The 15,342-nt window shown below is 40.4% G+C and overlaps 1 protein-coding gene across 3 annotated transcripts in view; it reads left to right on the top strand.

Annotated features, from left to right (window-relative positions):
- Window positions 1-15,342, top strand: part of ddah2 (DDAH family member 2, ADMA-independent) — a 27,487-nt gene extending 12,145 nt beyond the window's left edge. For 2 of the 3 annotated variants that reach the window (XM_077195566.1, XM_077195565.1), the window contains exon 6: window positions 13,751-15,342. In XM_077195566.1, coding sequence (XP_077051681.1) covers window positions 13,751-13,867 — 117 coding nt within the window. In that variant the 3' untranslated portion in view covers window positions 13,868-15,342. The remainder of the gene's footprint in view (window positions 1-13,750) is intronic. The other variant, XM_077195564.1, reaches the window with a different exon arrangement.

Here is a 15,342-nt window from a genome sequence, read left to right as displayed (position 1 = left end):
ACGGTATTCTAGGTTATTACGTGTGGAAGTTTTTTGTCCAATAATTAGAATCTCTGTATTTTCAGAATTTAGTAGTAGGAAATTACTAGTCATCCAATTTTTGATCTCAACTATGCATTCCGATAATTTTGTGAATTGGTGAGTTTCTTTAGGTTTGGAAGATATATAGAGCTGAGTATCATCAGCATAACAGTGAAAGCTAATTCCATGTTTCCTAATGATATCTCCTAAAGGTAGCATGTACAGAGTGGACAGCAGCGGTCCTAGTACTGAGCCTTGTGGTACGCCATACTGAACTTGTGATCGATAAGACATCTCTTCATTTACTGCTACAAACTGATAGCGGTCAGATAAAAATGATTTAAACCATGCTAATGCAATTCCACTAATGCCAACATAGTTTTCTAGTCTATTTAAGAGAATGTTGTGGTCAATGGTGTCAAATGCAGCACTAAGATCAAGTAACACTAATAGAGAGATACAACCACGATCGGATGATAAGAGCAAATCATTTGTGACTCTAATGAGAGCTGTCTCAGTGCTATGGTGCGGTCTAAATCCTGACTGGAAATCCTCGCAGATACCATTTCTTTTAAGAAAGGAACACAGTTGTGAGGATACTGCCTTTTCTAGTATTTTTGACAGAAAAGGTAGATTTGAGATCGGCCTGTAATTGACTAATTCTGTAGGATCAAGTTGCGTTTTTTTAACAAGCGGTTTAATCATAGCCAGCTTAAAGGTTTTTGGTACGTATCCTAGAGACAAAGATGAATTAATGATGATGTTAAGAAGAGGATCTATGACTTCTGGAAGCATCTCTTTCAGTAGTTTAGTCGGTATAGGGTCTAACATACATGTTGTCGATTTAGATGAATTAACGAGTTTGCAAAATACTCCCTCTCCTATAGCAACAAATTAATCAAATTTTACCTCGGGGAGACTATAATGCACTCCCTGATGTGATGCTGTAGTAGACGGTTGCATAGTTATAATTTTGTCCCTAATATTATCAATCTTAAAAGTGAAGAAGTTCATAAAGTCATTACTGCTGTGTTTCTTGGAAACTTCTGGGCTTGAAGCTTTCTTTTTCGTTAGTGTATCATAGCCAGCTTAAAACTTTACTTTTATGAGTGTCTGCAGAGCTGTCAGAAGAGGCGGAGGTTTAGCTGCTCTTTATAAAGATGTCTATCAATGTAAGCAAATATCATTTGGGAATTACCCGTCTTTCGAGTATCTGGGTATTGTGTTAAAAGGTGCTCCACGCATTTTACTTATCATTGTTTACAGGCCTCCAAAATACTCTACAGCTTTTGCTGAAAACTTAACAGAACTGTTATCAACAATTTCCTCAGAGTTTGACTGCTTTGCTATTGCTGGAGATTTTAACATTCACATAGATAATGCAGAAAACAATATGGCAAAAGAAATCAAAACTGTTTTAAAAACTTTTGATCTGACTCAGCATATACATGGACCCACACATAATCGTGGACACACTCTAGATTTACTTATCAGTAAGGGTCTAAACATTTCATCGATTGTTATTAAGGATGTAGCACTGTCTGATCATTTTTGTATTTTCTTTGATATATTGATCTCTCCTGCCATTGAAGCTAGATCTGTGTCTGTCAAGAAGAGATGCTTAAATGAGAACACTAGTGTACTATTTATGAAGGCTATATCTTTAACACCAAGCATATCTGCTGACTCTGTTGATTTTCTCCTTGATTCTTTTAACTCAAAAGTTAAGAGTGTAATTGATGATATTGCTCCTGTGAAAGTCAGGAAGAAGAGTGGCAGACAAAAAGCACCTTGGAGAAACTCAACAGCAGTGCAAAATATGAAAAGACAATGCAGAAAAGCAGAGCGCATGTGGCGGAAGACAAAACTTGTAGTCCATTATAACATCTACAAAGACAGCATCCATGCTTTCAATAAGGAACTAAGCAAAGCTAGACAGACTTTTTTCTCGAATATTATAAACAGCAATATAAACAACACTCTCACTCTTTTTGCTACTGTAGAGAGACTGACAAACCCCCCAAGCCAGATTCCCAGTGAAATGCTCTCAGTGAGAAAGTGCTGTGAGTTTGCTTCTTTCTTCTCTGAGAAAATCAATAATATCAGAAAGGTGATCAGCTCATCCTTGAGTTGCGCTGGGGTCAGGCAGATCAGACAACAGCACGAGAAAGTAGTCACTATGTCTGATTTCGAAGAAATTGATGGCAAAATTTTGGAAGAACCGTACAGCAACTAAAAACATCAACCTGCGCCCTTGACGCACTTCCCACATCTTTTTTCAAAAATGTGTTACACAGCTTAGAAGCAGATCTCCTAGAAGTGGTAAATGCCTCACTTCTCTCTGGGAGTTTTCCGACCTCCCTGAAAACTGCTGTTGTCAAGCCCCTCCTGAAAAAGAGCAATCTGGATAAGACCATATTAAACAACTATAGACCGATCTCAAATCTTCCTTTCATAGGCAAGATCATTGAAAAAGTTGTCTTCAATCAGCTGAACAAATTCTTAAACTCGAATGAATACTTTGACCATTTTCAATCTGGTTTCCGACTGCCCCACAGTACAGAGACCGCGCTCATAAAGATAATAAATGATATTCGCTTAAATACTGATACAGGCAAATTATCAGTGCTGGTACTACTCGACCTCAGTGCTGCATTTGACACTGTCGATCACAAAATACTTCTTGACAGGCTGGAAAACTGGGTCGGGCTTTCTGGGATAGTCCTTAAATGGTTCAGGTCATACTTAGGAGGCAGCGGTTATTATGTGAGTATAGGAGACCACAAGTCTGAGTGGACATCCATGACATGCGTAGTCCCTCAAGGCTCAATTCTTGCGCCACTCCTATTCAACCTGTACATGCTCCCAATGAGCCAAATAATGAGAAAGAACCAAATCGCTTACCATAGCTATGCAGACGATACACAGCTCTACTTAGCCCTATCGCCTAACGACTACAGCCCCATTGACTCCCTTTCCCAATGCATTGATGAAGTAAACAATTGGATGTGTCAAAACTTTCTTCAGTTAAACAAAGACAAAACTGAAGTCATTGCGTTTGGAAACAAAGATGAAGTTCTCAAGGTGAACGCATACCTTCAGTCTAGGGTTCAAACAACTAAAAATCAAGTCAGGAATCTGGGTGTGTCTCTGGAGTCAGACCTTAGTTTCAGTAGTCATGTCAAAGCAATAACTAAATCAGCATATTATCACCTGAAAAATATTGCAAGAATTAGATGCTTTGTTTCCAGTCAAGACTTAGAAAAACTTGTGCATGCTTTCATCACCAGTAGGGTGGATTATTGTAATGGAATTCTCACTGGCCTCCCCAAAAAGACCATAAGACAGTTGCAGCTCATACAGAACGCTGCTGCTAGGATTCTGAGCAGAACCAGAAAATATGAACACATCACACCAGTCCTCAGGTCTTTACACTGGCTGCCAGTTACATTTAGGATTGATTTTAAAGTATTATTACTGGTATATAAATCATTCAATGGCCTAGGACCTCAATACATTGCAGATATGCTCAGTGAATATAAACCCAACAGATCACTCAGATCATTAGGATCACATTGGCTAGAAATACCAAGGGTTCACTCTAAGCATGGCGAGTCTGCTTTTAGCTACTATGCCAGCCGCAGCTGGAACCAGCTTCCAGAAGAGATCAGATGTGCTCCTACAGTAGTCACATTCAAATCCAGACTCAAAACACATCTGTTTAGCTGTGCATTTACTGAATGAGCACTGTGCCACTGTTCGTCCGACTGTTTGCACTATTTTATTTTATGTTTTAATTTTTCTGATTTCATTTGATTATTTCTGTATTTTATCTTTTATTCTAAACTGTTTTAATTATTCTGATTTCTTTTGATTATTTTAATTTCTTCTATGTAAAGCACTTTGAATTACCATTGTGTATGAAATGTGCTATATAAATAAACTTGCCTTGCCTTGCCTAGTGTAGCCACTTTTTCAAATAAATACCTTGGATTATGTTTATTTTCTTTTAATAAGCTTTTAAAGCCTCTCTGTAAGCAATCGAGCTCTCCTTCCATGAAATCCGAAATACCTCTAGTTTTGTTTTCTTCCAGTTGCGCTCCATTTTTCTGGCTGCTCTCTTAAGGGCCTGGGTGTGCTCGTTGTACCACGGTGTTGGACTATTTTCTTTAATCTTCTTTAAGCGCAACGGAGCAACTGTATCTAAAGTGCTGGAAAGGAGAGAGTTAAAAGTTTCTGTTGCAATATCAAGTTCTTCTAAGCTATCTGGGATGCTGAGACGATGAAACTGATTAGGAAGATTATTGATAAAGCAATCTTTAGTGGCAGAAGTGATAGGTCTAACATACTTGTAACACGGAGTTGGCTTTGCAGCCTTGGCTAAATGTAATTTACATGAGACTAGATAATGATCTGAGATGTCGTCACTCTGCTGCAGAATTTCAACAGCATCAACATTGATTCTATGTGATAATATTAGATCTAGAGTATGATTACGACAATGAGTAGGTCCTGACACGTGTTGTCTAACTCCAATAGAGTTAAGAATGTCTTTAAATGCCAATCCCATTGCATCTTTTCCATTATCTACATGTATATTAAAATCACCAACAATTAGGACTTTATCTGCAGTCAATACTGATTCTGATAGAAAGTCAGCAAATTCTTTGATAAAATCTTTATCGTGCCCTGGTGGCCTGTATACAGTTGCCAGCAGAATTCTCAAACTTGATTTATCGTTTACATTATATATTTTTACATTAAGCACCAAAACTTCAAAAGAAATATATTTTAAACTAGATTTTTTAGTGGTTTTGAAAATATTACTATAAATTACAGCAACACCTCCCCCTTTGCCTTTCAGGCGAGATTCATGTTTATAACAGTAATCATGAGGGGTGGACTCATTTAAAGTAATGTAAACGTCTGGTTTTAGCCAGGTTTCTGTCATACACAGCACATCTAGGTTATAATCTGAAATCATATCATTAACTATGAGTGCTTTTGAAGTAAGGGATCGAATATTCAGCAACCCAAGCTTTATCGTTTGCTCATCTGTATTATATCTATTTTTTATTTGTTGAATATCAATTACATTTTTAACCTTAGATCGGTTTGGACGTTTTTTGGATTTCCAAATTCGGGGAACAGACACAGTCTCTATATGATGATATCTAGGTGAAAGAGCCTCTAAGTGATGGGATTTATCTGACCTTGGTGACGCGAGGCCGCTAGCAGACGGTCGGTTTAGCCAGTTTGTCTGCTTCCTGACCTGAGCCCCAGATTGTCATGTTTTGTCTCTAAGACTATGAGCCAAATTACTAGAGAGAAGAGCAGCACCATCCCAGGAGGGATGAATACCATCTCTTTTCAACAGGTCAGGTTTGCCCCAAAAACTTTTCCAATTGTCTATGAATTCTATATTATTTTGCGGACACCACTTAGACAGCCAGCCATTGAGTGATGACAATCTGCTAACTATCTCATCACCCCTTTGAACAGGAAGGGGGCCAGAGCAAATTACAGTGCCTGACATCGTACTTGCGAGTTCAAACACCTCTTTAATATAAATTTTGGTGATCTCCGACTGGCGGAGTCGAACATCATTAGTGCCGACGTGAATAACAATCTAAGAGAATTTACGATTAGCATTAGCCAGCACTTTTAAATTTGCTTTGATGTCAGGCGCTCTGGCTCCCGTCAAACATGTGACTATGTTGGCTGGTGTCCCTATTTTCACGTTCCGTGTAATAGAATCGCCAATTACCAGGGCACAATCAGCAGAATTCTCAGTGGGTGTTTCACTGAGTGGGGCAAATCGATTTGTTGTGGTAATCGGAACGGAAGAGTGGTTTTTTGATCCGTGACTAGAGCGATCCCTCACTCTCACCCATCTGCCTGGCTGCACAGGCAATAATTCAGCCGGAACCGAATCATGTAAAGAGTTCACTATGCTAGGCGCATCCAAAGTAGAATCTAAAGCTCTAGCACACTTACTATCCTCAATTAAAGTTTGGATGCGTGTTTCTAATTCTGAAATCTTCTCCGTCAGCCTAACTGTTTCCTTGCATTTATCACATATAAACCCTATATTGCCGACGGGGAAGGCTATGCTAAACATGTAACATGAAGTGCAGGTGACAATAACAGGACAAGACATTACTCACCGTGTTTGTTGACTGATTCTTACGCACCTGGGCTTTTTATGAACTCAGAGGTGCGGGCGCGCGAGAGAAATATAAATAAATAACTGAGCGCACGGGTGGCGCGTTAACAGGCTAGCGAGTTACTAGCGTGTTGTTCTAACAATAACGGAAGCTAGCGATGTCAGGTTAATCTGAGATGTTGTCTCAGCTGTATTTAATAGTATAAACAACTAGAAATGGTAGTAAATGATGGTTCAAAACAGAACAGCTCCCCTTGGAGCTGAGCGGCATGATATAAGTTCAGCCGTAGCGACAAGTGTCTTGAACAGAGTCACTCGTCAAACCTTGGACCTCAGAGAGAAGTGTGGTATAAGGCTCCTGAAGTAATCTGAGACTGACTCTCTCCTTCACAAAAGGCACACGGCTTAGGGCATCGGCAACAACGTTCTGTGGACCTGGAACATACTTGATATCAAAGCTGTAGCCGGCTAGCTTGGCCACCCAACGTTGCTCACAGCAATCCAGCTTGGGCTTTGTCATGATGTGAGTCAACGGATTGTTGTCTGTCCACACTGTGAACACATGACCCTTCAACCAGTGGCTGAACTTATCACAGATGGCCCACTTCAACGGCAAGAATTCTAAACGGTGCGCTGGGTAATTCTTCTGAGACTGAGAAAGTGACTTGCTTGCAAATGCGATGGGCCTTGCCCTGGTTTCTCCCTCCTTGATCTGCGATAAAACGGCACCAATACCGTCAAGAGAAGCATCTACAAACAGCATGAAAGGGCGGGTGAAATCAGGGTGAGCAAGGACAACTGTTTCGGCCAGTGACAATCTCAGTTTCTGGAAAGCTTGCTCCATGTCAGGGGTCCAGTCAGCAGCACTCAACTTCCTGCTCTGAGACCTGTGTTTACTCATTGGCTTCTGCTTACTTTTTCGTTTCTGGCCTGACAACAGAGAGAAGAGGGGCTTAGCATCGGCTGAGTAATTGGGTACAAAGTGTTGGTAGTAATTGATCATTCCCAAGAAAGATCTAACCCGTTTCGCTGAGGGAGTCACGCCATCTGATTCCATTAGGTCAGCACTTGTCATTTTCATGATGCCCTCAACCTTACTGGGATCAGTCGACACACCAGTTTCAACGACTATGTGCCCAAGGAACTTCACAGCCTTTCGAAGGAAAAAGCACTTCTTAGGGGCTAACTTCAGGTTGAGGCTACGTAATCTGCTAAACACCACCTCCAAACGTTGCAGAGCAGTCTCTTCATCAGGAGCAAAGACAAGCAAATCATCCAAGTAGCAAAGCAAACTCAGATAGTTCTGATCTCCAAAAATGCTAGTCATCATGCGCATAAAACTTCCAGGGCTATTGCAGAGACCTTGCGGCAAACGATTGTACTCATATAAACCCATTGGAGTGGTGAAGGCAGAGTACTTTTTGTCATCTTCGTGCAACGGCATGTTATAGAACCTGGAAGTCAAATCCATCGTACTGAAAAGTGCGTTTCCTCCAAGTGCTGCCAGGCAGTCGGCCTGGTGAGGGAGAGGGTGAGCATCTTTAAAAGTTCGCTTGTTCGACCAGCGAAAATCCGTACAGGTTCGAAGATCCCCATTCTTTTTCCATACGAGAACTAATGGAGACGCATATTCACTGGTGGACTTCCTGATGATTTCTCTCTCTTCCATCTCACTCAGCACTTGGCGCAGCTTCTGATATTGACTTGGGGGCACCCGCCTGAAAGGGAGTCGGAATGGCCTGGGATCTGAGAGGTGAATGCGATGGACAAAATCCTTTGCCTCTCCACAATCCAGATGATGACGTGAGAAGATATCATTGTAGCGCACAACCAGTTCAGTCAGCTTGCCTTTACACTGCTTGGACACATCACAGGAGTTTGTCAATCTCACCCAATCCAACTGCCTTGAGTTTGTCGTCAACAGAACATGCATCATTCTCAGATCTACTAGCTAATAAAGAACACCTTGCCATTGAGACCCCAGTGTGTGTGTCATCCATATCTTCAAGCGCAATGCAGGGAAAAACGTCAGCTAACTTAGCATTGCGTCTCACCAAGACGGGTCTATCAGAGGTGTTGATCAGCTTTAACGGAAACCATCTGTCTCCCCACAAAGACGTCACCATTCTCGCCACCAGAATTCCCCTTGGAGCTGAGCGGCATGATATAAGTTCAGCATGATATAAGACAACAGTTTGACTGTCATTACAAGCCATCTTGTTCATCGTGTAAACGGTTTCTGCATTAGAAATATCTTCACTGTGGGAGTTAAATTTTTGACCCATACTGTCTCCCTCTAAATATGAGTCTACTAGTTTCCCTTAGACTGAGGCTCAGGGGAAGACCTGGTGGGACATCCCACCCGTGTGTGGCCTGGGGCAAGGCAAGTGAAACACAGCTTCTCTGACATGCAATGGGTGATGGTGGTGTGTTTGCTGTCACCACAAACACGACAAGCTTTCTCTCGATTACCACCCTGGAATCTTCCCCCACGAGCACTGCTGCGCTGCTGCACTTTCCCCATCATCTGCTCTAACATGGCCATCATACGAGACAGAATTCTATCCTCAGCGTCTTGACTATTCTGTATTACAGCTGGCGTAGAGGCACATGAGGGGCGGCATGGAGTCTGATGTGAGGTGTAGCTCTGACTTGAAACTGTGACAGAGGAGGGACACTGCGGGTGACACACTGGACTAGGGACTGGAGCAGTAGTGTGGGTAGGGCACTGAGTGTGACACTGCTCAGGCACAGGCTGACTGTATGCCGCTGGGTTAGGCTGCATGTTGGCAAGGGTGGTGGTGTGGCTCTTTACCCGCACATCTGCACAGGCTCTTCCAGAGGCCCTTCGCTCTCTCTGATAGTCATCAATTCTCAACTGTATGTCACGTGCACTCCACTCATGAATGGGCTTACACTTAAAGATAGAGGAGAGTTCTGGGTCGGGACAATGCTTGACAAACATACGTGTCACCTCTTCACCGGAATTCTCCATCCGCCTACCTTGCCTGCGGAGGCCTTCATCAGCCAGATCAGCTGCTCTGTTTACTCTCAACCAGTAATCAACTGGGCTCTCGCCAGGTCTGGGCAGGGTGGAGTAAAAATCTGCTAGTGGGAGACATGAGGACACAGCACTGAAATACTGGAGGAGAATATCATAAATGAGGCCAGGGTTCAGTTTCACGTTGAGAGTCTGATCACTGCGCAGGGCAACCTTCACGACATCTCTCGCTTTGCCCATCAACTTCCCCATGATCTCTTCTGCCTGCTCATCCACAGGACACCGCTGCTTTCTCAGATAAGCTTTAGTCATGTCAATCCAGTCCTGGACTGGATATTTGTCAGAACCGTCACCTCTGAAAAACTTAGGCTCTTTGTCTGATTTTACATGTACAGTAACGTGTGAGTCTGTCTGTCTTACAGTGCTGGAGTCAGTTCCTGTATGTGTAGGTGATGTGTTCTGCAAGTGTGTGATGTGATGTGCAGGGGATGAGCCACCCTGCTGTTCACTGCTAGTATTCACTACACCAGCAGACATCAACTTGGCTACAATAGACTCACCAATCTGGGCACCTAACTGTCCCACCATGCTCGTGAGGTGGTTAATAGCAGGAGAATCAATACTGCTGGGTGTGGATGTGAGAAGACCCTCCCCCGAAGACTGGCCAACAGGAGTACAAACTGGGTTCTGACTTAACCCTGTACCCCTACCGCTGTCAGTTAATGACTGGGAATAACCCACATCCCCACTCTCCAACCTATGTCCAACAGTACCACTATCAAAACCCAGCCATGCACCCCACATACCCCTCCCTTTAGGAAGAACTGGACTAGCAAAATTATCTCCAACATTACTGTAGCTATAATTCTCAGCCATAATGGTAAGTATCTGCGTTGTGTATTATCAAATGCAAAAAAAAAAAAAATACAGCATAAGAGATAACAATATTAGAGAAAGAAAAACTGTAGCTTACTGTATATCAAGGATAATGATAAATTCCCCGAACTGGAATTATATAAACACAGCCCTACTGCCAAACATATACAAAGAAAACTCTAACCACACTTGATCTAGCACACAAGCTGGACTTCAACGCAGCATCCACGGCGATCGGCATTGGGCTGATCTGGGAGATCGACAGGTCACGGCACCAGTGTAACGGTGGTCAAGCGGTGAAGGGACTGAGACCCAAACTGGCTTTTCTCACATTTATTCCCAATGTAAAGCATACCACTTCTTTGGAAAATCAGAACACAAAACATGCCTTCAGACACTGGCGTACATAAAACAGCATCCAATGTAAAGCATACCACTTCTGATCGGGTACGGCAACAACACAAGGACAAAATGCAGCAGAGCTGCAGTACACAATTTCTCCAAAGGGGGGCTCCAAAACACCAAACTCAATACAGCTGCTTAATTATGGTGAAAATCACATACAAACACTAACTTGCATCATTAACTCTGTTACACCAACTCTATAGACCAACTCTCAGAGAATTTGATGAACAATCTGAAATTCTTGACAATCGCTTTAACTCAAGAGGGAACCCACGAACTTGGTTTAAATCAGCGTTTGATAAAGTAAAAAAAATCTAAAAGAATTCAATTATTGAATAACGATCAAAGAAAACAAAAAAAGCCATTCTCAGTAAATTACATTCTTACTTACACGAAACAAAGTTACCAGATTAAATCTTTGGTAAACAAATATTGGTGTATTCTAGCGTCAGATTCTTCATTAAAAGACAATTCTAAACATCCTCCAATGTTCACCAATAAGAGATCTCAAAACTTGGTATTTGGCACATGCTTGCAGACCCGTCGCTATGGGCGGGCCATAGGGGGCCGGGCTTGCCCCAAAAAATGCTTGTGCCCACCCACTTGAGGCATAGATAATTTAATTTTGATTAATTTTAATATTATCATAGTTGCTAATTTTGTGTTGCATTAATGTTGTATTCTGTATCATTAAAATATAAAAAATATAAAGAAACAATGGTGTGATTTAGTTTGATTGATGGGAATCTACACTGCCACAGCCTATCTCGGCCTTACAAAAAACGTCGCTGTTTGTACGTGACATACAACTAAGGTACCGCGCATTTTTGAAAGCTGTTTCAAAACGAGTTTTCGCAGTTCCTTCCGAGTGGAATGGTACTTTGATGGGGAGGTTCTGCTCGCAGAAACGCTTCCTCCCGCTGTACTGGGACTGGACAGAGGACAGCGCTGCCTCCACTCAAAGTATCTGTGCGAGTGTATTTGCGTGCTAGTGTATGTGTGTGTGTGTGTGTGTGTGTGTGTCATGGCAATGCATATCCCTCTGTTGACTGCAATAAAAGCAATGTTTGAGAGATGCTTCTAGTGTTACATCTAATATGTTGTGTAGTCAATTTTTTTATGGATATTCATAACATTGCTTCTGCTAATGTGGTGTAGGCTAGGCTACCTGGTCATATTGCTGTTGGTTATATGTTTAACGTGATGATTACGTGGTGCGCGACTAGAGTTGATTATTATAAATATACATACTGTAGGCTAATAATAATTGTGCCCCCCCATACATTAAATATGCCCCCCTTAAGACTGAGGTCTGGCGACGGGTCTGCATGCTTGTCAGATCAGATGTCATACATGATGATAAAAAAACGGAATTGCACATGTCATACATGATGATAAAAAAATGGAATTGCACATCATGTTCTTCTATTTTACAATGTAAACATTTTACGTATTCTTCCACAATAAGAATATACCACATTAAATCCTACTCCAATGTCCATATCCATTGATAAATGTTGGAAAAACATTTATTGATTTTTTTTTATATATATATATATATGGCATCTTTTCCTAGTGTAATTGTTCCCAACATTGTTTTTAATCATAACTTAATGTTCCAGAAAGACTTAAACTGGAGTCTGTGGACTAATTATTTGATTGTTTACCTATGATCACGATCACTTTAAGACCTGCAGCGTGCTTTCTATATAGTTATTGAGAATAAGTGAAATTGTCACACTGACGAAGGCAAAGACCTGAAACGTTTGTATAATCTTTATCTCCTGTTTGTAATAAAGTAATTTTAGAGTGCAGACCTGTTTTGCATTTTGTACTGTTATATTTGTAGCAAATTAGCTCAAGGGAAATACAAATAATTCATCATAACTCGTTATAATTATTTGGATCAGTTAATAGAATCAACTTAATGTAGCATAATTAATATTTACAATCAATTAACCTGTTATTCCATCAAACAACTGAGGGTTAATTGTTTATTAATTCTAAGAAATGATCATTTCTGGGGTATGGGAAATAACTTCCTTACTCTACAGTACTACTCAGAGCATGTAGCCAAAATCTGCATGATCAGGGACTCCAGTATATGTGCATGAACCACAAACAACTATAAATGTGACATGAACAAGACTTTATTAACTAGACTAAACACTTAAACTACTCTAACATACATACACATACATGCATACAGTTTAGCAATGGAAAGAGAGCTGAAACCGAATACAGGAAAACAAGTAGTTGTAGCATCGTTTGAAATTCAGCAGATCAACAGCCTTGAGCAAACCATCAGTTTTAGTTCTAACACACCCTTCTTTAAAGGGTTAAGGATACTTAATGTATCAAACAATGAGACTAAGTTTGATGCTTGCATGTCTTGCCCGTTTTGTTGAGGTTCATCTTTGCTGATGTGGTCTTGATGAGAGAGAACCAGTGGGAGTCAGAGGAGCTTTGGTGAATGGAAAGACAAGTCTGCAGCCTGGCATAAACTTAGGGGTCCTTAGCTCAGCATCATCTTCACATCAGGATTTCTCAGAAAACGGAAAAGCAGGCGTGATCTTGTGATCAGTGATTTTTAAAGCGTGAAGATGTCACACCCTCAGGATTTGAGAGTTGTTCTATTCTAAGAATGGCACTAATTTCCCTTTAGAGGGAAATTTTACGATCCTTTGTGTTCTAGCAGGGCAGTTGAATATGTAATTTGATTGGGTGTTTAAGAAAAGAACCTTCAAGATTCTTATAATACTACATCACAGAGTTAGCAAAATGTAATGTAAATTAACAAATGGGGAACAAAGATTGTAGCTCATAGAGACCAAACATGCTAAACATGATTTTGGTTAAACATCATATGCAAGTCTGAAACATTAATCCAAAAGAGTTTAAAAGAGAGAATGAATAGGCCAAAAATGAATAAAATCACGGGATGGTTAAATTAGATGCGTTTATACATTTCTCAAGTGGTTATATATAGAATTAAAAGGGTTTATTTGTCCTTTTCTACAAGAATTAAGTGAGAGTCACAACTCTCTTCAAATTTCTTTTGGTCATATACCTTATCAGTCTTCATGTGTCCTGTAACCAGAGACCTGGTTCCGCCTGTGTGTTAGCTTCATTTAGGATGATAGTTGCAGTTTTTTGGGGATGGGTCACAGACCTTTGTTGGGAGAGTGAGTTTGCTGGATTATTCGTTAAATATAATTAATAATTTGTGTGAGTCTGATTGGTCCAGGTGCTACATATTTACTTATCATTCTCTGTTTCAGGCCTTCCAGCGTTTGACAGACTACACCCTACTGCCCACGGCCTGCAGTGAAGCCTCCAAACTTGGGGGAGCACTGTCCTCCCACTGCCTTCTCATCAACAAGAAATCCAACTATTAAGGCACTCCAGTACAATCTCTGCATAATCAGACTCTCATTTACTTTGTTTACATCTTTTCTTATACACTCAGTTAAAGGAATAGTTCACTTAAAAATGAAAATGCTGCCATCATTTATTCACCCTCAAGTTGTTTCAATCCTGTATGAATGTCTTTCTTCTGCTGAACACAAAGGAAGATATTTTGAAGAATGTCGGTAACCAGACAGTTGATGGACCCCATTGACTTACATAGTAGGAAAATACTATATCCAGTTGTTCTCATATGTTAATTTTACATATTCATCCTTGACTGTCTAATCTGCTTAGATTCTTAGAATGGACACACATTATGAGAGTATCATAATAAATGGCGCTGAAATAAACAACAGATGAACGGGTCACTCATAATGGAACCGAGCAGTTAAAGTAATAGTTCACATTAAAAAAAAAATTTATTTCATTATTTACTCACCCTCATGTTCTAAACATGTATATTTTTATTTCCGACCCTTAAGGTTCACTTTCCTGCACAATTTAGTTCCAACCTTGATCAAACTCACCAGCCTGTAACGCTGTAGTATGTAGTCTAGAACCTTCCTCACTCATCGTTCCTTACGGTGCAATTCGAGAATTAAGATGGCTTTCTTTGATCAGTTTCTGGGTTACAGGCTGGAGGACAGAGGAGTAAGGAAGCATCAACATTAGTATTGAGAAGCACCCCATAATTAACTTGTTCAGGAGCCCATACCAGGAAGACAAAACAACACTCAGGGTTACAGGATTCATTTCAAGTTGACAAAACCAAACCAGTCCAATCAGGCTTTGTTGGTACCATGATGCTGATCATCAACTTTCTGTCAACTCAAGACTTTGATCATGACTTCATGAATAACTGTGGTGCGCGTCCACATGAAAGTGTGACATCAGTAGCGAACAGCCTATCACATGATGTAAAAACAAAAACTGATTCACTTCTCTCTTCTGCCAAAGATTAAAAGATTGAAAAATAGGAAAAATATAATCACAATTACACAGCAAGAAGAGTTGTCCATAAAAGAGGACAGCTGAAAGAAAACATCTTGCTATATCAGTGCAAGTGAGAGGTTTGAAGTTTATATACACTGTAAACCTGAATATGTTTCTATATTTTCCTTGTTGCTCAAGTCTTTTGCCATTTTATTAAAGACAGCAAGTTGACAGGAGTCCATGTTGCTGGTAGAAAGCAATCTGATTATCCAGCTCACAGATGGCACAGCCCTGTTTCTTAAAATTAATGATTAAGTTCAGCATGCAATTAAAATGATTCAGTTGTTTTCTAAGGCGTTAGGCCTATTCTTTAACATTCAAAAATTAGATATTTGCTTTAAAGGACTGCAATTATTTTATCCATTGATGATATTCCCGTTGATGAAACCCTGTTAAATATTTTGTAGTTATTAGTTCCAGAACACAATAGAGTTTCTTTGACTGTTAATTAATAAATAAATAAAAGTAA

The sequence above is a fragment of the Siphateles boraxobius genome, unplaced genomic scaffold (genome assembly GCF_051911475.1).
Source record: "Siphateles boraxobius isolate OS27281-9 unplaced genomic scaffold, OSU_SipBor_1 33, whole genome shotgun sequence".
Taxonomy (NCBI): Eukaryota; Metazoa; Chordata; class Actinopteri; order Cypriniformes; family Leuciscidae; genus Siphateles; species Siphateles boraxobius.
This window is presented reverse-complemented; position numbering and strand designations above follow the sequence as displayed.